This window comes from Thunnus thynnus, chromosome 3 (genome assembly GCF_963924715.1).
Source record: "Thunnus thynnus chromosome 3, fThuThy2.1, whole genome shotgun sequence".
Classification (NCBI taxonomy): domain Eukaryota; kingdom Metazoa; phylum Chordata; class Actinopteri; order Scombriformes; family Scombridae; genus Thunnus; species Thunnus thynnus.
The window spans coordinates 11411299-11432190 of record NC_089519.1 but is presented as its reverse complement, the minus strand read 5'-3'; the positions used below and the strand labels follow the sequence as shown (position 1 = coordinate 11432190).

Genomic DNA, 20892 nt, shown 5'->3' with positions numbered 1-20892 from the left:
AATAGGTGACAAAAGTTAAGATCGAAATGTAAGGACACGGTGTTGGTGTGGAAAGAATCACATCATTGTTGTAGCAAAAACCTTGGAGAGAGTAATTTAATATCCATTCAAATACATGATCTTGGTTTTGGTGAAAAAAGATGCTATCTCACTTTTTCTGCCTCTTTTCATAAAAATTATAAAGCATGGGAGCATAATGTGTTTAACATTTGCTGGGATTCATTCGTATTTTAAACAGCTTCCCCTACAATTGCCTGGTTGGCGCAGCCTATGGGTTTCACTTTATTAAAACGCGTTTTGTTATTCTCTGCTAAGGCCACCGTACTGCGTTGTGTATGACGTCACGAGCAAAAACAAGGACCACAAGCGATGGCTAAATGGCTAGCTCGGTTGAGCGGTTTGTATATATGAATTTGTTGAGCCAAACAGTAGTTACGTGTGAAAACCAGTAAGTCAGTTGTCGACAGATCGAAACGCGAGGCACGGCCATGTTTTATACAGTTCCGTTCTTGTGTAAGTCAACTAATGTTGATGGTTTGATGCCGTTGATGTTAGTTAGCATACAGATGCTAGGCTAATGAGTCACATTAGCTTTCTCGCTGACAGTTGCCATGAACAGGCTCCACGACCACAAATAGCACGTCAAGTCGCAGTATTTGGTACAACCAAATTAAACGTTAAATGAATATCTTTGTGTCGCTCGTCTCCTTGAATACGCACAACAACAAGTGGATGTAACTGTGCAGCTGAATGTAGTCTGCTCTGCGATGATGGTGTACAGCTTGAATAACCCGTGGTAGCATTTTCCTAGGAACAACAACAACTGGAGGCTTATTCTTCAGTTCAGTTTTCCTAAACACACGGAGTTCACTTGTGTAACAGTTCACTTGACGCGGGACATTTGACAGCTATCACCATGTCGGACCTGGACACACTCATCGTCACCTTCCAGACCCAGCTCTCGGATGTGATGGAGACTGTGGTAAAGACAGCCATGTATGAGGTCACCAGGTTGGTTGAGGACGGCTTCTTGGAGGAGTTGAAGCGCAGGAACCAGGAGGTGGAGGCTCTGAGACTGCAGCTGCAATGGGCTGAGAGGAAATTAAATGACCGAGGGGGGAAAGAAGGAGGAGGAAGAACCGGGAAATGTGTTGACTGTGCCAAAGATAATGTTGAACTGTCCACTAATGATGCAGAACAGAGACTTGAAGAACCACAGGACGGTAAGAACATACAAACATACTTTAAAAAAAAAGTCATTGCCAGAATGTGATGAGGCTGTTTATTTAGGAGGTTATAAGAATACTTGAATTGTTTTAATACTGCAGTGTTTGTTTGTTTTTCAGACCTTTCAAGGGACTGTGGTGTGAAAAAAGAGGGTGATACTGTTGAAAGATGGACAAGAGGCCACAGAGGTGAAATGAAATCAGAGTCAACACAGGAGGCCATTCTCAGCCCAGAAGGGGAATCACAGGTGGGTCACGTGATGATCTCAGAGACAATCTCATATGGCATTTTCACATATTAATGAATTAAAGATGATACCAGATCAGTTTTGTTTTAATGGTGCTTGTGCAAATTCACCCTGACATGCCTCATTTACAATGTGCTCTATGTCCTGTTTAGGCAATGGAAAAAGAAGATGTGATGCCAGCTGTGGATGTGAAAGAAGAAGTAAACAAGCTGTCATGTTCTTCTGCGCATGTGGGAGGGTGGAGCGTTACCCTTGATGGTGAGTGTTGTACGCATGTTCAGTATTTTCACATAGATTCTTGTCCACCCCTATGTATGGTAGTAGAACTTGAAATTAATTTTCTACTGTGGCTTGTGGACATACATATTACCATATTCTCACACAGGCTATTTCTTACATTTATAAATTCATAATATTTTTTTGTCTTATCACTTATTTGTAAATATATGACCTCTTAGCTTGTGTGATAAATATTAGTTTATTAATCCTCGAGGCATTTTGGGTTACAAAAAAAGATTTCAGTGGGTGGAATATTGTATATTCAGGTTTTGGACTAAAATACTGGGATTATTTCATGAGCTCCTGCAGAAAACAACTTGCTGTTAAAAAATAATTGTTTACCTATTAAAAACATTGTTGAAGTCATTAATATGAACTCCTTTTACCATCTTTTTTTTTTGTTTAGGTAAAACAGTTTCCCACAGCACCAGTGAGATGATGGAGGCACATCCAAAACAGACTCAAGAAACCAGCGAAGGTGAGGAGTTACTGAGGAATGTCGACCCACAGATATCGACTGCATATGTCTTTCCTGAGAACCAGGAGGACTCACACATGGTTACAGATGCATCTTTCGAGATGGACAACAGTTGGGCTGGCCTCACTCACACAACAGTTGGGTTGCTGCATAATCACAGACTTGGAACCGACAAGGACTGCGATCCAGCCAAAACTCAAGGTTCTCTAAAGCAAACTGAGCATGAGCTGTCCGACTCTCTTACAGCAGATGTTCAAATTCAGCTTACCCCAGGCAGAGATCAGATTTCATCCTCAGGACCCCGGAAGGCAAGTCTGCCAAACAGTGACCCTGTGAGTGTTTCTATCAAGCAGGAGGTTATTGTTGATTCTGATGGGTGTGAGGATGGCCAGCATATAGAGAAGAAAACAGTGACAAAGTCAGGGATGGCATCTTTCCCATGTTTGGCAAAGCGGCACAGGGTGAATTCAGAAGCGCTCAAGCAGAACCACAGTTCCCATAAAACCACAGTGCAGGAGGTTATGAAGCTGCATTCTAAAATCGGTACAGGTGTCAGGTTGCAAGCTGCGATACAGCACCTCCATCGACCGATGAAAAAGCCCTCTCACACACCCTCGAACGGTACCACCGCAGCACTGTCTGTAGCTCACTCTCAGGTTGTGAACTTAAATCCCATCAACAGAGTTCCCACCACATCTAAAGCCGCTCCACCTCCCCCGCTTTCAGTTCAGCGAGTTCAACTGGGAGACAAACAAGCCGCAGCGCTTAACCGAACTGGTGCCACATGGGTCAGCATCAAATCCCAACATCAGTCTGCAAACTCCCACCACGCAAACCCCTTACCCCATCCAGACTCTCACCCTAACCCTGGCCACAGGCACCCACTGCGCTGTGGGCAGTGCGGGAAATGCTTCCCCCACCCCAGCAACCTGAAGGCCCACTTGCAGACTCACACAGGCGAACGGCCTTTCTGTTGTTCTCTCTGTGGCCGCAGCTTCACCAAGCTGAGCAACCTCAAGGCCCACCGGCGGGTCCACACTGGAGAGAGACCATACTGCTGCTTGGCCTGTGGCAAACGCTTCACCCAGAAATGTAACCTGAAACGTCACCAGAGGATCCACCTAGATGTATGATAATGGACAGCCAGTGATGAAAAGACAAATTTGGTGTGTGCGTGTGTGCGTGTGTGTGTGTGTGTGTGTGTGTGTGTGTGTGTGTGTGTGTGTTTCTTTTACATTAAGATGCTACAGTGTCTCCTTTGCAATGTAATACAGTTGTTGTGATGCATTGCAAAGCTGCTTCTTGTGTACTTGTCTCTTGAAGTGATTGTTCGAAGTTTTTCTGTGCATTCCAGAAAGGTTTATATACTAAACCTTTTATCTGAAGGTGTTCTAGTGTTATTAAAGGATGAAAATCAGTGTGTTGTGAAATGTATTATGCACAAAACAGGTAAATTGTCACTTTTGGTCAATAAAAGATGATTTATTCTGTGAATATTCAAATTCTTTGTTTATATTAATTACAGTGTGCCTGTGAGCACAAAAGCACTTCTATTTGACCATGATCAGGACATTGAATTTGTTTGCAGTCACTTTCCATCCACCTTCATTTTCTGCTCCTGTCATCATGCTACTAAATTCTCCAGTCTGGTTTTCTTTGTGTTTCCATTTCAGACAATTATTCTTCTATTCCTATTTATATATTATAAATATATTAGAATGTTGTTAATTTCCCATGTTAATTGCTACTGGAGATATTAAGGATTAAAAAATAAAATAAAATGAACTTTTAAAGAATGCTAATTGCAGATTTTTGTTTTTTGAAAGAATCAACAACGGGGCCAATGCAGGGTCAAACCCAGTAATTGGATGCTCTGAGCAAACATGATCGCTTAAAGTTGCTCTTAACTATATGAAGTAAGTTGCTTGAAAAAATGTATTCTTCACACTGAATGAAAAAAGCATCTGCACACTCAAATCTGTGCAAGAATCTTTTTAATTAGCGAACTTTCAGTCAGAGACCTTCAAGGCATCATTCTTCACACTCCGCAAGTAACATTTTTAGTTTGCTCTTTATAGCATTCTTGTTCGTTGTTCGTGTTAAATATGGACCTAGATCACACAGCCCTAGAACTTACTACTTCCTCACTTGAGTCACAAAACACATAAATTCTTTTAACCTTTTAACATCCACCGGGTCGCCGGCAACCCACTTAAGCCAGTTGTAAGAGGTAGCATCACACAGTAATGAGTAAAAGTAATTGGCACAATTTGGCCAATTGGAGATGTTCGGGGACACCAGTGACACCACAAACTAAAAACTCCCTAGCTCCCATAAGGTTAGGCCTAGAGGTCTGGAATTTTTATACCGGTTGACAAAATGTAGAAGGTATATGGTGTTCTGCATAGTACTGGCATAAAGCATGTCTTAATTATTGTTATTCAAATATGACTCATTATAGACGAGGACCAAAAACACTTTTTGAGCCTTATTTGAACTGATGTAGTTTTGTGTTTTAGCCACATGCTAAACAAACACATTTCCAGAAACTAGAAGATGTTACATGTCAAATGAAGCCTAATACATGCATCATGGCCTTACATTTCTTTTGTAATAAGCTTTTCCGTTTGGGTATGCCAAATATGCGAAAAATTTGATAAAAAGAATGGATGTTAAGGGGTTAATTTTATTAAAATGATTACATTTATATAATTTTATAGCTTAAGTGTGATGTGTGTTCTTCCAAGATTTCAGTACTAAAATCCTGAAATCTGCACCTTTTGAACAACTTACCAAGCTTTACAATTATTGATTAAATACGGCTCTGTTAGGTAAATGATTTAAAAAAATACTCCAAAAGTACCTGTCAAGTTTTACAATGATACTGAAGTATCTTAAGTGACCACTAGGTGCCAGCCTTTCACCAAAGTTTGTGCAAGTATCAGGACCACAGCAGTGATTTTTAAATGATTTCTAGTCATCTTGTCTGGATGCTAATGTATTAATGGAATAGAGTAGTACTCTTAAAGAAAGTCACTTCATTAGACTCACAGTTAATGGTTACAAGTGTCTGTGTTTTAGTAGATCTCTGCCTCTGTGTGGCTAAGCCTGTGTGTGTGTGTTACATATCTCATTTTCAGGATTAAGCTTGATGTGTTGTATCTGTAGTTAAAGTCAGAGCAGCACGATGCAGGTGGTGCAGCCGATAACATTTTAATCTTATTTTCAAGATGAGGAAAAAGCTAGCAGAGGCTGAACTCTCTCTCTCTCTCTCTCTCTCTCTCTCTCTCTCTCTCTCTCTCTCTCTCTCTCTCTCTGTCTCTCTGTGTGTGCTTGTGTGTGTGTGTGTGTGTGTGTGTGTGTGTGTGTGTGAGAGAGAGAGAGAGAGAGAGAATATGGATTAAAGGAGTGCTTCTGCTCTAGATGATATCTTTTCTTTTTGATGTTTGAACCCAATAACAAGAGAAGTTATCTACTAGGAGCAATTGAGAAATATACTTAGCTGAATCTGCAGTGAGCATAATACATGGCTGTGTGAGAGGATTGTGAAACCAGTCTGTAGGCTCACACATGAATGTGTGGGAGTACACAGTATATATAAACATATTCCTGTGTTTTGGCCAACATGTACTGTACCTCGCGTGTATTTCAAACTGATGATCTACAGTATGTATTAAGCTCATATGAATCCTCAGTTTCTCCTCTTCTTTCTGTCCTCTAATTAGACTATACTGTGTTGGAAGCATTACTTCTGAACATTTTAATTACTTAAAAAAATAACACCCCATCAAACAGTTTCATTTTCTTCAGCTTCCTCTTTTGGTTACATTTCCTATTTTTTGTACAGATACGCTCTGTCTTGCCCTTCGGTGAATCGTAAGCCACATTAATGCAGCAATATTGTAAGGAATGCAAGGCTGTGTTTCTGTGTAGAGAAAGGGTATGTTTAGCTTTTCCTTTGGCAATATCTAAAAGCTACTTCCAACTGAGCTGCTGTTCAGTTGGATTTGGTTAAAATAAAAACATACAGGAAAAGGTTATACAAAGAAAGAGAAATAATGGATCCAGACAGTCATGGGGTACTTAGGGATGTTGTTACAAGCTTGTACAAACTGGCAATGCAATGGATTGGCACTGTGGCAAAGGAGGGTGAACATAACCAGGAGCCATGACTCTCATTAAATGACATAAAGGATTATTACAAATTAAAGGATGGTCTCAATTGCTAAATTCTTTTATGAGTGTTGGTGGTCATTTTAGAAATTGTTACTCCATTAATAAGATTTGAAGACTTACAGTAGCTTTGATGTCTGCTGTGTGATTGACAGTTCACTCACCTGTTGCTCTCTGGGACTTGGACTGAGTATTGTCACAATATATTGGTTAGTTACTAGATTATGCTACCAGCCCTGTTAGCACAATTTAGGTAAAGTAACTAATGTTAGCTCAAGTATGCACCACTTAGTTATCCCAATAAGCTGTTTCCAGAGCGTGAAAGGCAACACACCGCACTCCTTATTTGGAAGGTCTTGCCTCCAGACAGAAAAGATTGCACCAACCATAAGCTGCAACTCTGGGATTCAAATCAGCTCCAATGCAAACCAATGGGTGATGTCACACCTTGCTACGTCCATCTTTATATACAGTCTATGGGAAAAATCTGCTGTCCTTGTTCAGCTGATGCTGATATGAGGCTTCAGTGGTCTGACTTAGTCAAATAAAGTGCGTATCTTTTAAACGTAAAGACTTTTTAATGCAAAATTCCCTCTACGTGCTTCAACAGATAATGTTTGTTTCATGAGCCAAAACTCAATACTCAGTATCCCAACATCTCAACAAAAAGGTGAAAATACAGCTGCTCTATTTTTGAGTAAAACATTTCTAAATAAATGATTATTTCAGTTACCAAATGAGTGAACTGGGAACAGGCAACAGTGCTATGCTGAAGGGCTTGTGCACCACAATATTTTCATCTCACCCCAAGGTGTACATGAAAACCACATTTTCTCTTTTTTTTCTTCTCCCAAAAAAATATAACAATACCCTCCTCCTTTTCTGCCCCTTCCTAATAATATTTTTTGTACAATTCCTAAATTACCTAAATGTAGGTTTTTTTAATTGTTAAGTTCCCCCCACACAAAAACCTCCAGTGTATACCTTGACTATGAAGGCTTGTTTTGGCTTTGCCTTCAGATCTCCCACTGTTTTTTAATATGTTTAAAATTGTCATGTGTGCAGCTCAGCAGTGTTCTTTGGCCACTTCCTTTCATTACAGAGACCATTAATGTCTTCCTAAGCTTGGAGAGACAAAGGAAAATGAGAAAACAGGCAGAGAAGAATGAAAGCAGACAAAGAGTGTCAAAGGATAGTGCTGCTTTGAATAAGAATAGAAAGAATTACAATTTCTTCACAAGTTTCATCTAAAATTCCTGACATCACTCGGAATTGTCATCCACTTTACCTCCTGTTTTTGAAACTTACAAAGCAATCAATAGTATTAGCAGTGCCTGACTGGACTTGGAAATTAATGTCTCTTTCTAGTTGAATTGATAGCTATACTTTAAAAGAAACATCTTCTTTTCTCTTCTGTGTCAAATCTTTCCAATACTAAATTCAGTGCTTAACAGGCTACGGAGTGCACTGTGAAAGATTTATACCAAGTGTTGCTAGGCTAGTGTGCCTTATTCATAACACCTTCATATTTCATAAAAGCAGCTCATGCAGAAGAAATTGAACTTTGATGTTTTCCTCATTCTAACTTTTACTCCCATTTGTTGGAAGTCCACTCCTTGAGCTTCAACTTCTTCTTATTGTGTCTGAAAGAGTAAGTGTAGCTATGAAGTTGGCACTACCTTTCTTCTTTCTCTTAAGATTCTATGAACAGGGACTGTATTCACAAACATTTAGAGAAAACTCTGAGAGAGCTCCTCATTTAGAACATCTTCTTTATGAAAGTGTTCATTCAAGTTCGTGTCTTATAGTGAGGAAGAGTAGTTGATGGTGTTGCTAGGTACAGTGCTCTCTTTTAGATACTGTGATTAGTCAATCAAGAACATTTTTGCCACCCTTTGTTTGGTCTCTCAGAATGAATGCAAAACTAATGACATTCTCATCAGTCTCAGCTGTCCTTTGTGTTTAGTTCTAATTAGCAAAGGTTAGCATGCTAAGCTAAGATATTGACCATGGTCAACATTACTCCTGCTTAACATCAGCATCTTAGCATTGTCATTGTGAGCATGTTTTGATTCAACATTGTTGTTTTCATTCAGCTCAAAGCACTGCTGTGCCTAAATACAGCCTCACAGAGCTGCTAGCATGATTGTAGACACTTAGGTTTATTTTATGTATTAACCTGTTTCCTCAAATTATGTGAAATTTGTTATTCTATTATAAAGAACCTTTTTAAGCTTTTGTTTTGAAAGTTACTATACAAATAAACTTTATTATTATTGCTAATAAAGCTTTTTTATATGAATTATTATCAGCATTATCCCTTAATGGGAACACTTACTCAACTAATTCAACTAATAATACTTATGCAACTAATATCTCATATATCAACTTATCGAATGATGCTTCGAAAACAGACTAACGTGCTGTTTTTCAAGTCACATGTTTTGAAGTTCATGGATCTTGTAGAATTTAAGACACAAATAATGTATGAAGCAAGAAACAATTAACTTCTGGGTAACATATGAAAAAATGTTCTTAGACAGAGAAAGGGGTTGTTATTCAAGAGGAAAGTTTAATTAAAAAAACGTTGAGGTGATTGTCTAAGTTATATCTGACTGACACTGGGTGGATATTTATTGTAAAATCAATATAATACATCTAAGAAAAAGATAAAAGCTGTTTTTTTATATACATCCTTAATTAAAAGGGACATGCATCATTGTCATATCAATGTTCCAAACAATTCTCTGAATGGTCCACTAGCCTGAGGTCATACAAACATTAACTGAAGAGTTGTTGATCATGTTTACAAGGTCTTGAACAAGGAGCAACAAGGTCAACTGCATGCTTTCTTTTAGCTTTAGTGTTTCTCTTCCTTCCTATGTAAATATAGCTCTCAGCAGATTCTTCAATAGGTATTAAGAGGAAACTCTTAGCAAGGTACATTTAGCGTCATTCAAGAGAACTCCTGGTGGTCAGATAAAATATTCTGTGAATGTGGTCCCTGGTCACAAATGAGCACTTTTCAGTACTCAGTGAACAGGATTGAGAGCTGCCACTTGAAATTGGGAGTTATTTATGAAAAAAATAATTTACTTCTATTTCTCTCTGTACATATATGTGTGTGTGTGTGTAGAGAAAGAGAGAGAAAAAGAGTCAAGCATGGCAGTGGGGCTCACACTGTCATTCTCATTGGACAGCCATGCACATCTTTCATCACTGTGTGTGTGTAATAATAGCTGTGCTGGACTCTTTCCCCTGCCAGTCTCACAGTTTGACGCTTGTTTGTCCTTCAAGTCTGGCAAAAGCTTCTGAAACACATAACCTGTCTTGCTGTGTGTGTAAGTGCATCTACAGTTGATGGACAAAACAGAAAAATCTTCTTTTCACACAAGAAGAAACCCTAAGCATTCCTACTCTGCTCATACAATGACTGAATGTATTGTACCAGTAATTTTAAGTGTCTCACATATGATTTATTATGCACTTCTTCATATAGAACCTTTTGGCAGAGCAACAAAGGGTCAGGCCAGATCCTTGTTAACAAGGCCTTTGAAATGAGTCTGAGAGCCTACAGTGTTTTTCTGTCAGTAATAATGTGATTTCATTTTGTCCTTGAGTATGTTAGGCAATCTAATTAAATATTTTACACATTTATATTTAAATAATTATTGGAGTGTTCAGATATTATTGGGTACACGGTCAAATTAACATGTTAGGGGACAAAGATTTGTCGTTGGACTCCTAATGACTTTCTCCCATCTTCTCCCACCCTGTGAATTGGGTATGTGCCCTGTCGCCTCCATACAGCAGATTATACATGGTAGCTTAAGTTATTTACCCAGATATCCACCATACCTGGCCTCAGGGTTTTTTTTTGTTTCAGTCAGTTTGAAGAACAATATAAGCAAAATGTAAACTGCAGTAAGTGGAAGATAAGGCTGATCTGTTGTCAACAAACTGAAAAGACCAAAACCAACAATGAACTGATCTGACTAAAAAGTTTCTGTATGGCCAAAGCCTGATACAGCTCAGTCCACTGTGCCACAGACCCCGTTATTGTCACAAACTCAGTTACACTGTGACCTTCATTATGATGAATGTGGACACTGTGGTATATTTTGTGTCACACACATTTTCGTGCTACTGTAAATACTCACTAGTGCCCCCAATGTGTATTACATTCTGAAGCTGATAATAGTCCCTAGTTACCTCTGTTTAAGTAACCACTGCAAATTACTGAGCCCGACTATAATAGGATATTTATTAGCCTTCATTAACAATGATGCTATATATTTGAGAACCATTTTTAAAGATGTACAGCTCCAGTAGAAATGAATGTGACAGGCCTTTTTCACAGCACACATTTAGACTTGTCAAAGTCAGAAAAGCCCAGGTGTTACAAATAAGATTAACCATGTCTCTGTTCTATTCAAGTGTCCACTAAGTCGTGACAGTGTGACAGTGAGCCAGCGTGCACAATATCAGGACCCTGAAACTGGAGCAGCTAAATGGAATTTAGCCATCATTTATTTTATTATTTATATCTGCACTTTCCTATACTGTGACATGTAAAAAAGTCCATTGGAGCTGAGCCCCATAGGCTGGGAAATCAGAGAGTACTGACATACAGACAAACACATTTTTGGGTTTAGTCTTTTTGTGGGATTTACTGTCAACAATAATGACAGCCTTATCCTTAAAAGCTTCACAATCCAATATTTTTATGTTAACAACTGATAAAATGATACTGTATTATGTGAAAGAGATCATTTGTAGTGATGAACCTCAGCTTTGTGGAGCAGTCTAATGACTTTCAGCTCACTGTTTGGTAATTTACTATTTGGTTTAGTGATGAACCTCGTTTCCAGCCCATTGTATTCTACCTGCCCACCATCAAATGACAGATAAAGTTAGCAACTAGCTGGTGAACACAGGGGAGCATTTTGCAGCTATAGAGTGAGCCAAGCGGCCAAAAATCAATTATTGCGGCTTTAAGTTATTAGAATTTGATTTTGTCTCAGGTCAAAACAGTGCCACAAGATAAATAATAAGTAATGCAGGACCCGTCTTAAAGAGGAGATAATATGCTAATTTCCTCTCCCAATCAGCCCACTCTGGTCTGATTGGTTAGCTCCGGGAAGCTGCTCTTCAGCAGACTTCTGCCAGCTCCGGAGGCTACGTAACAGACAGTAGTGGGTGGATTTTGGTCCTTTTTCCTCTTCTTTACTTGAAATGTCAACATCTCAGATAAATCTGTACATGTAGATGTTCAAGCTCGAATCTGATCCAAAATATGCAAGTGGACAAGCTTTGGAACTTTGACCATGTTTAACATATACATCCAACATTATAACAATATGTAAATGACAGAAAATCACAAAAAGCATACTATGTTCCCTTTAATGATATTGCACTTTAGTGGTACACATTCCTAAACTAATTTGAAATAAATTAAATTACATAGAAACCAATAAACACAATGAACCTGGGGATTTTGGGACATTGGTGGTCTACCTTGGATTGGTATCATATACATTTTTAAATTAATTGTGGTTGTTTTAAAGATATTATTCATCAAGAAGGAGAACCTCCAATACTCTGACCATAAAGACTATGACCTGTTGATTTCCACAATATAGCTGTTCATACTATGACACATCCAACACCAGTCTTCCTTCAGTTTTTCTTAATTTGCTTTTGCAGGCAATATATATTCTAATATCTCTCAGTACTGAGTACAACACTGAATACAAGAAGTTTTCCATTTTCAGCTCTGCCATAAACTCCAACTTTAAAAATTTCTGATGTATAGTTTTTGTTGACAACGTCAAAGAAGTTGTGGATCGATTCTGAGGTCATGAGGCTGTAATTTTGTAATTTTGTAATTTTGTAACTGGCCATTGTTTTTTTTTCTTTTTCTGATGCAGTTTCCACAGCATTTGTACATTCCCCCTCCACACTGAACAATAATACTGTTTCACTGATCGAGCCTCTACAATTTGGGCATCGACTATTTTGTCGCTTTGGAACTCTGTTAATTGTCTCATGTTGCTTTGAAAACCTCCTCTGTCCAAATGGTGATTGTCAGCAGCTCATCATTGTTCAACATAGCTTGGCTGTGTCAGCTGCCTTTGTAATTGTGTGCCCATTTGTTCAAAGTTCCTTTTCATGTGGTGTTTTCATCATGTTGTCCACCCTATAAATCCCATCTCCTGATCTATCTTGTTTTTCTCTCCTTGTCCTCTTTTGTACAGCCCTCCTCCCCACCTCTCTTGTTTCATACAACCCGTTTTCTCACTCTCACCTCTTTGACCCCCAACCCCCCCCCCCCACACACTCCCTCCACATGTTTCTCCTCCACCCACACCAAACTGTTCCTCTGTAAATCCCCTGGCATTCCAGAGGCTCAACATGTTGATCAATGCATTTATTGTCACTGAGTTGCAATACACAAGCACACACACTTGCACTGTGGTGCTACATTTTCAGCCAAGCATAGGATTACTTGTGTTGAGCTGGTATAGCAAGCAGCACAGCGAGGACTGGGAACATTGAAAAGTGCCATTTTGACTTGTCATTTCCCCTCGTTTAGCTGTAGGCACATACCCACCCACACTCCCAAAACACAGCGGCTCCTGTCGCCACTGTCATCAGGCAGCAGTTTTATTATTCTGTTTAACTACTTTCTCTGTCTCCTTGTCAAGAAGCTGAAAATGCCACTTGAGTGTCTACATTTACATGGCTCCTAGTAGATACACTTATAGAGTGTGGATTTAATTCTTGTGTTTTTTACTCTTTGCTTGTGGAGTGATAGAATGTGTATGTGTATGCATATTTCCCCACACATCTGTGCTTTTTACCTAAACAGCACCAACATTTCCCCATTTCTTCATATGGCCACATCCACTGTTCGGTTTTATAGGTATTTTAGCAAACCCGTCCTCCTGTCCGATTCAAGCTTGCACACATGCAGAACCACAAATCAAAAACAGACTGACATTAGAAGTTCAATCAGCCGGGAGATTGCCGCTGAATCCCCAAACTGCCATTTGAAAATGTCGTCAGTGCTCCTTAAGCACCACGCGAGAAATATACTAGCTCATGCTCCTGAACAACAATCATTACTTTGAAGAGAGCAGGGATGGAGGTCATTAAAAGTTTATTCCACTGAAACCAAACATGATAAACATGGCCTTTAACAGTTTTGGAGAGAGGAGACGAGAACGAAGGAGAAAAGAAAAGACAGGAGAGTACAGGAGCAATCTTCTAAAGAGAAATCGCAGGATCAGAATCATTCACAGCAGTTGTTTATTAAAACCCACTCTAACTGTTACTGTAGAGTCATAATGATGCATTTGCAAGGATGAAGCGTCATCTGTGAACCTGATTATCCTAAATTGTTTAGACAGAAAGCGAGAAACCAAACATTTGCTTGAAGTGAATGTTTTTTGTACATGAAAACCTTTTCTTTTACATTAGTCTAACAGCACTCAAGGCTTTGTTCTTAAAAACCTATTGTTCCTTGTGCCTTGGCTTTCACAGGCTTGATATGAAATACTGATTAAGAGCATCATATTGATATTGATACACTTCATTTGAAAAATGCATTCAGTAGGGGTCAGTGTTGCTCCATGGAAATGTTCGAGACCACCAGCCTTCTACACTTTCTGTTGATTGAGCTGTGTGTATGTCTGTGCGTGAGTGTGTGAGTGTGTGTGTCATTGAGAGCAAACCTTGTCAACATAAATTGATATGACACCACACACACACGCACACACTCACTAATCTTGTCTCCGGCTCTGATTTCTACCACTATCAAGCAGATGACACCTTTTTCTTTACTCTGACTGCCTCCTCTCATTTCCTCTTTTCCAACTTATTGGTCTTTTTGTGTTTTGTGAAGTGTTCTACCCTCTGGCCACACACACTCACGCACACACACACACACACACACACACACACACACACACACACACACACACACACACACGCACACACACACACAGTGAGAGTGGGAAGGGATGATAGTTATGGTTTGTGTTTTCTCCTTCTTCTCTTGGTAAAGTGAGCCACCCAGAGCAAAAGGACACACACACAAACACACACATAGACACACACTTTTTTTATTTGCTCTTGAGGGAACAGAGCAGATGGAAAGAATCCCTACAAGGGGCAACAAGCAAGAATAGTGGTTGGTCAAACACTTTCCTCTGAGCCTGTCTCTACATGGAATGAAAGTGCGGTCATTTTGATGTGAAATTTTCTTCCTTAGTTTTACAGTGTATATATACAGTATATGTGTGTGTGTGTGTGTGTACAAGTGGCCATTTGTAGGAGACACAAATATGATGAACTATGTGTGTGCACATGTATTGTGTGTGTGTGTGTGTGTGTGTGTGTGTGTGTGTGTGTGTGTGTGTGTGTGTGTGTGTGTGTTATCAGTATCAGCCAGGATGATTTAGACTGCTTTAGCTGCGTAATGTTCATCTACTGTTTGGTTAAAGGTACTCTCTCTCTCTTCCTCTCTCTTCGTACCTCTCTCTCCCTCTTACCAGAACCTATTAGATGGCTTGTTGTGGAAGCCAGGGAAGGGAAAAAAAATCCAAGGCTACATTTCCTCTCCGTGGCTAAGCCTGCTGCCACTATCTGGACAAACTATTGACGGTCTCCGGGCCAGCAGACTGAGGTCTGTCTCCCAATGTACTGAGAGAACGCGATAGAGAGGAAAACAGGAGCTGGAGATGGAGAAAGAGAGACAGATTGGATTAGCTGAGTCGCAGTTATTCCATTACCTTTCAGCGACGCACACACACAGTTCCCCACATGATGGTATTTGGCCAGAGACTGCAACATTTCCTTGCTGAACACAAATAGAAAATAGAGGAAGAGAGAAAGCGGAGGAAAAAAGTGAAATGGTGAGAAAATTGATTGAGTAGGCGTTCCATTAATTGCATTCTGAGCGCCGGTTCTGGAAGCTCTGTGAATTCTGAGCACTGGAATTAAAAGTATCCCAGTATGTCCTCTGATGATTCTGTCTTTTGAGTAGCTTAGCAGCATAATATTTAATAACCCCTGAGTAAACACTGGGAGGAATTGCTCAGTAAATAATTGAGGGGAAATTTATAAATAATTTTCCCTCTTAATCTACTCCAGTGCACTGCTGCCAGGTCTCCAAAGTGATGCTCATCCCTCTGGACAGTGGGCAGTTCTGCCTTCTCGCCTCATGGGGGCGCTCTGGTTACACTGTAAAAAAAACATCTCCTCAGATATAAATAAATGGGTTATTCACAAAAAAATAGTACATGCTTCTAAGAAACAGGCCCTAACCCTCTATTAAAATCCTGTTTTTGAGAAGACTACTTTTGTTATCGGCGCTGTCTCAGATTTCTGGGCGTTTTCAGGAAATGAGAGGTTTTGTACTCCCTGAGCTGCTGCAGAGTTCTACAACCTGCTCCTGGGTCCATACAAAATGTCAGGAAGTGTACTGAGGCAGGCCTGTTTGACTTTGGACTTGGACTGAGGTGTCCAAAAAATCCAAAAACCACAATTAAGTATTAATATTACCTCCAATGTGATTTTCCTTTCTCCCTTCATTCCTCCTTTTTTCCTCTTTGACCACTAGCTTGCATCTCTTGCCTTTTCTTCAGTTCAGTTTCTCTCCCTCCCTTCTCTCTGTCATTCCTTCCCTGCTTCAGCCGGTAGCCTTGTATACAATTAACAACTGTTTGCTAATGAGAATGAGTGGGGGCTCATTATTCATTATATCATTAACATTTAATTGCTCTGTCCTAATCCTAATAACCATCTCACACAGTTTAATCGGTTGTCACTTTCTGGTCCGACCACAGCGTGAGTTGTTTGACAGGAAGTCTCCCATGAGCTAAGGTTAGTTTTATGTTCTTGATAAAAGTTTTTACGTTAAATTGTAATGGACTGCAGCTTTAGAGATCATCTGGGGAATAATAACTTGGAAAGTCATGGGAAAGTATGTCAGACAAATTCCCCTCTAGTTGCTGATCACTGATATGGTTTAAGTGGGGGAGCATCTTTGGTCTCATCATTTCAGCTGTTGCTGGTGTGCTCTTCTTTCCCCGCTTCTTTTTCTCTTACCGTCTTCCTCCCTCTCTATCTGTCCCACCATCTCGCTCTCATTTTCCATTTCTTTCCCTCTTTATCTCACTGCATGTCTGTTTGTGTGTCTGTCTCCTCTTCCCTCACCCTCATCCGTCCCACAGCGGTTCTATAAATTGTACAGGGCCAAGCAGCGGACGATGTGGGAGATGCTGACACCATGAGTGGCAGGAAGAAAGAGTGGAGGCAGGACAGAATCCTCCCTCCACCACTCATCACTGGAGAAAAGGAGGGAGACTTGGACGTAGATGCGAAAGGAGGAAGGGACAGAGAAAAAGAGAGAGAGAGGGTGAGTGAGTGGTGGGAAAAGAGAGAAGGGAAAAAGAAAAGGGAGTGAGCAGCCACCCAACACAGTCATCAACTCCCTTCCATCCATCATCTGTCTCAGCCCAAAGGCTGCCACTGCTTCATCAGCATCAGCTCCTTGTACATTGCGTGCCTGTGTGTGCACGTGCACATGCACATGCACAGGGGGGTTTATGAATATTTGTTTGTAAAAGTGTGTGCAAGATTGAGTGTGTAGATGTGTATTGTGCGCGTGTGTGTTTGATTGGCTCACTCCTTTTTTATATATAACTTTACACTTAACTTTATACTTAACTTTTTCCATATTCTTTTTGAACATTCATACATTTTTCTTCTGCTGTAAATATACAGTCAAATGAAACAGAACATTGAGTTCTCTTATTTTGGAGTTATTTTAATTGACTATTTGTATTTGTAATATTCACCAAATATGGTAAAATTGAAAGAGATTTCACTTATAAACAAATCAGCTTTTTAATGCAATGTGACCTTTGCGCCACTTGCAGTAGAGATCTAAATCTAACCTAAGCTTTTAAACATGAAGACATTAACAAAAACAAAACAACAAATGCATGCTGGGAGCTGGAGCCTATCCCAGAATGCATTAAGGAAAAGGCAAGAAAACAGTTCCTTGCTGTTGCAGAAATAGTTCCAGTCCACTTAGAGTTTCATGTCTGTATGCTGTTAGGAGAAGCTGAAAACCTGCATGAACTGTTGCAAAGTCAAAACAGAGAGTACCAACACCCAGTCACTATGCTGCTCATTATGCATTCACCAAACAACACAATGTGTGAGGCAATAATTTTCCACTTCATATGTTTGTTTCAGGGGAAGTTTAATAAAGACTAAAACCAAATGAGAACCTTAAATCAATAAAAATAGGGATTAAGAATCTTGCTACAATGATCCACCATCTCTTTTGATAGATCCACCCATCTGTACTGCATTGTAATTATTATGATAAGGCTGAGCCTGTAGCACAGTGGCTAATGCAAGCTTGTGGGTTTGAGCTTGAGTGTTGACTTTGCTAGCTTGTAGCTACAACCAGAAGAAGTAAATTTGTAAGACAAACAGGCATTGTGTTTACAAGCCATAAACATTCACAACAATTCTAGTCAACAGTAAACCTGATAAACTAATTTATTGTAGAGAAAGAAGTCCTGAAATTCTTCATTTACTGTATCAAAGAGTTTAATTTTGCGTTGCTTGGGGCAGGCATTACATATGTTGTGAGACATTGCATACAACCCTCTTAATTGTTGGTATCTTCTGGTAAATCCAGCATTAAAAGTATTACATCAGTTTATCCAGTTATTTCATGAAACATTCATCTTCAAAACTGGATTCCTGTTTGATAACTTTATCATCCACCACTGTTACTCACCTTCCAAACATTTGTGTTTTGCCATGCCATTCCTTGGTATCCCTCATCTGTTTGTCCCAGTACGTTACTTCTTCTTGTGACCATTCACCAGACATTTTTCAGTCAAACATCTGATTTGAAGTGTGCCCAAAATAGTACTTGTATAATCTAATCTATCTATTTAAAGTATTTGTTTAATATTTAGAGAAATAAACTTGTTTTGCTTTTCTTGATGAGGGTAAGATGAGAATATGGATATCAATCTCATGTTTGTATCAAGTATGAGGTGTCATGAAGGTACAGCCGGCATGCAATTAGCTTTAGCTGAGCAACAGAAGAAAACAGCCAGCCTTCTCTCTCCAGCGTTTCCAAATTTCATCTACAAGCACCTCGAAAGCTCACTAATAAACATGTCGTATCTCATCAAACACAATTTTTGGTTTGATGGGGAGTCACTGCCCAAACTATTTCTCTTCAGGGGACTCCAGAAAGTCACTGCACCCGGCTGCTGTTGGTCAAGAAATAATTCCATCAGTAAATCCTTCTAAAACAACCTCTTGTTTCTACATTTCTGTTTTTGCATTAATTAATACAACTGAGAGGTGCTGGTAGGCAGATTTTATTTATTTTTTAATTTTTTTTTATCTTTGGACAGAGCCAGGCTAACTCTGCTTCTAGTTGTTATGCTAAACTAAGCTAGCTGTAGCTTCATGTTTAGTGTACAGAAGTGAGAGTGATATCCATCCGCCGATTTAACTGTCGGCAAGTAATCAAAAACTATGAAAGAATAGTCTCTAAAATACCCAGAATGCAGTGTGACATGGTCCTGTTCCCTTCAATAAATGGTTGGAAGACATGGGCAGTAACAGTTGTGTAGATTCGGTCAGTCAAATTAATTTGTAATTAAAGTGTATTGTAATTAAAATTGAGTATTTTTTTTAACATCATTATCTTTATTAAAATGTTAACAGATATTTTAAAGATGACATAAGAGTATTAGGATAAAGCTCATGTAATTTGAAAAGAAATACCCACCCAGGCACAATAAATGTTGTAAAAAACATCTTGACATTTCCATACAAACTGTGCTTCACTCAACTTAACCTTTTTGTTTCATTTTATTGCTTCCCCGCAGCTCTCTCCCTGTCTTTCCGTCATCCCTCCGGTTGCCTTTGGCACCATATTGCTAATTGTGCTTTAAGAGCAGAGATCTAATTGTGCAGAAAGAAATTTGGGCTGGAGGGATTATCCCAAGCTTTTAGTAGTTGTTTATTATTCAGCCAAATGCCAAAACCAGTGGCTAATGCTTTCATTCACACCCGCACATAGGTGGCAGTCATTTAAGGGTTGATAAAAATAAGACATTATGCTTGTTATTTTCATTTTGGCTAGGAGTGACCTCCAATGATTTTCAGTTGGCTAAATAAGGCCTCTCAGTTTTAACAGTGAGAAATCCTTATTTCCTCTGCAAGCCTCGTGGTTGATATTTAGTGCGAATGCCCTTTGCAAGTCTTCTCTACTTCATTATATTTGCTGCCTGCTCCAACCTCTCCTCCACCTTTTTCAGACAGTCAACAAAGCCACATGCACAGCCAGACTTCCCATAACACTCTCCCTGCTCCTCCCCTTCCTCCTCTGAGGAAAGGGCAAATGAATGATGCTCACTGTATCGACACAAAACTTTTCTCTTGCTCTCCTCCCTACCCGTCTCCTCCCTCTTTGCTAATGAGCAATGCTAGCTCTATTGACCTACTTGTGGACTTAAAGGAAATCCAATCACAAATGCCTCAGGTCGCTTTCTTCCCACTTTGGGAGATTAAAAGATTCAATTCTCCCTGCCTATCCACACTCATCATCATCATTTCTCCTTCCTCTCCTTTCGTCTGTCTGCTCCGCTGTCTGCCCCTCCCCTGAACCCCCACCCTCGCACCCCACTGCCACTCTCTCTTCCTCCCTCCTTACTCCCTAACTAAGTTTTCAGTCTCTTTTACAAACTTGCTCTTTGTCTTTCCCATTCAGACACGAGGAGAGCGGAGTAGAGGAGAGCAGCCGTGCAGATAATTATCAGCAGGAGACAAGGGTGTTATTGGGACACAATGGAGCTGGCGGACAGAGTCTGATCTAGTCGGCTGCAGAAGGACAATGAATCATTGGCCGCAACACATCTGCAATGTGTACAAATATGCACCGACACACGCCCTCCTACACACATACCAACACAAGTGCACATACAGTCACAAACACACTTTTGCCTCATATTTATACACACATCCAAATACACTTGAGTTATAAACACACACACAATTCTCATCTTCATCAAGAAAATTGTAACCTCCATTATCCCAACCCCTCCAAACATACACACATGCACACAGCACATACCCCATACTGTGCCTTAAATGGCAGCAGGGTGCTGAGCTACTGTTTGCTTTGCCTATTGCCATGGTGTTTGTTTGGCTTCATGCATACTGCGCAGTAATAGAACACAGTGACCCAGGCTCCGAAGGGGGTCTGCTAACAAACAGACTGCACAGTGAAAACACAAGCTCCCTGTGTGGTACATGTGATATTCAGATTGTATACATGCAGCTTATATGCTTGCGTAGGCAGAGTGTACAGACAAAATCAAAGTATGCTTGATGTGGTCAAGTTCACATATTTTACGGAATCAGTTTTGAAACCAGT

General features: G+C 39.8%; 1 protein-coding gene across 1 annotated transcript; it reads left to right on the top strand.

Moving 5' to 3' along the window:
- Positions 1-168: 168 nt before the first annotated feature.
- On the top strand, positions 169-4016 carry si:ch73-109d9.3 (uncharacterized). Its single transcript, XM_067584155.1, has 4 exons — positions 169-1223; positions 1347-1474; positions 1627-1732; positions 2160-4016. Exons 1-4 carry the CDS (start codon positions 917-919, stop codon positions 3362-3364), a joined length of 1746 nt encoding a protein of 581 aa, XP_067440256.1. The 5' UTR covers positions 169-916; the 3' UTR covers positions 3365-4016.
- The last annotated feature ends 16876 nt before the right edge of the window (positions 4017-20892 follow it).

Excerpts from the sequence above, each read along its gene's own strand:
- si:ch73-109d9.3 (XM_067584155.1), top strand. The coding sequence starts at position 917 with ATGTCGGACCTGGACACACTCATCGTCACCTTCCAGACCCAGCTCTCG. Across the intron at positions 1,224-1,346 it reads ACTTGAAGAACCACAGGACG|ACCTTTCAAGGGACTGTGGT; the intron begins GTAAGAACATAC and ends TTTGTTTTTCAG. Across the intron at positions 1,733-2,159 it reads GTGGAGCGTTACCCTTGATG|GTAAAACAGTTTCCCACAGC; the intron begins GTGAGTGTTGTA and ends TTTTTTGTTTAG.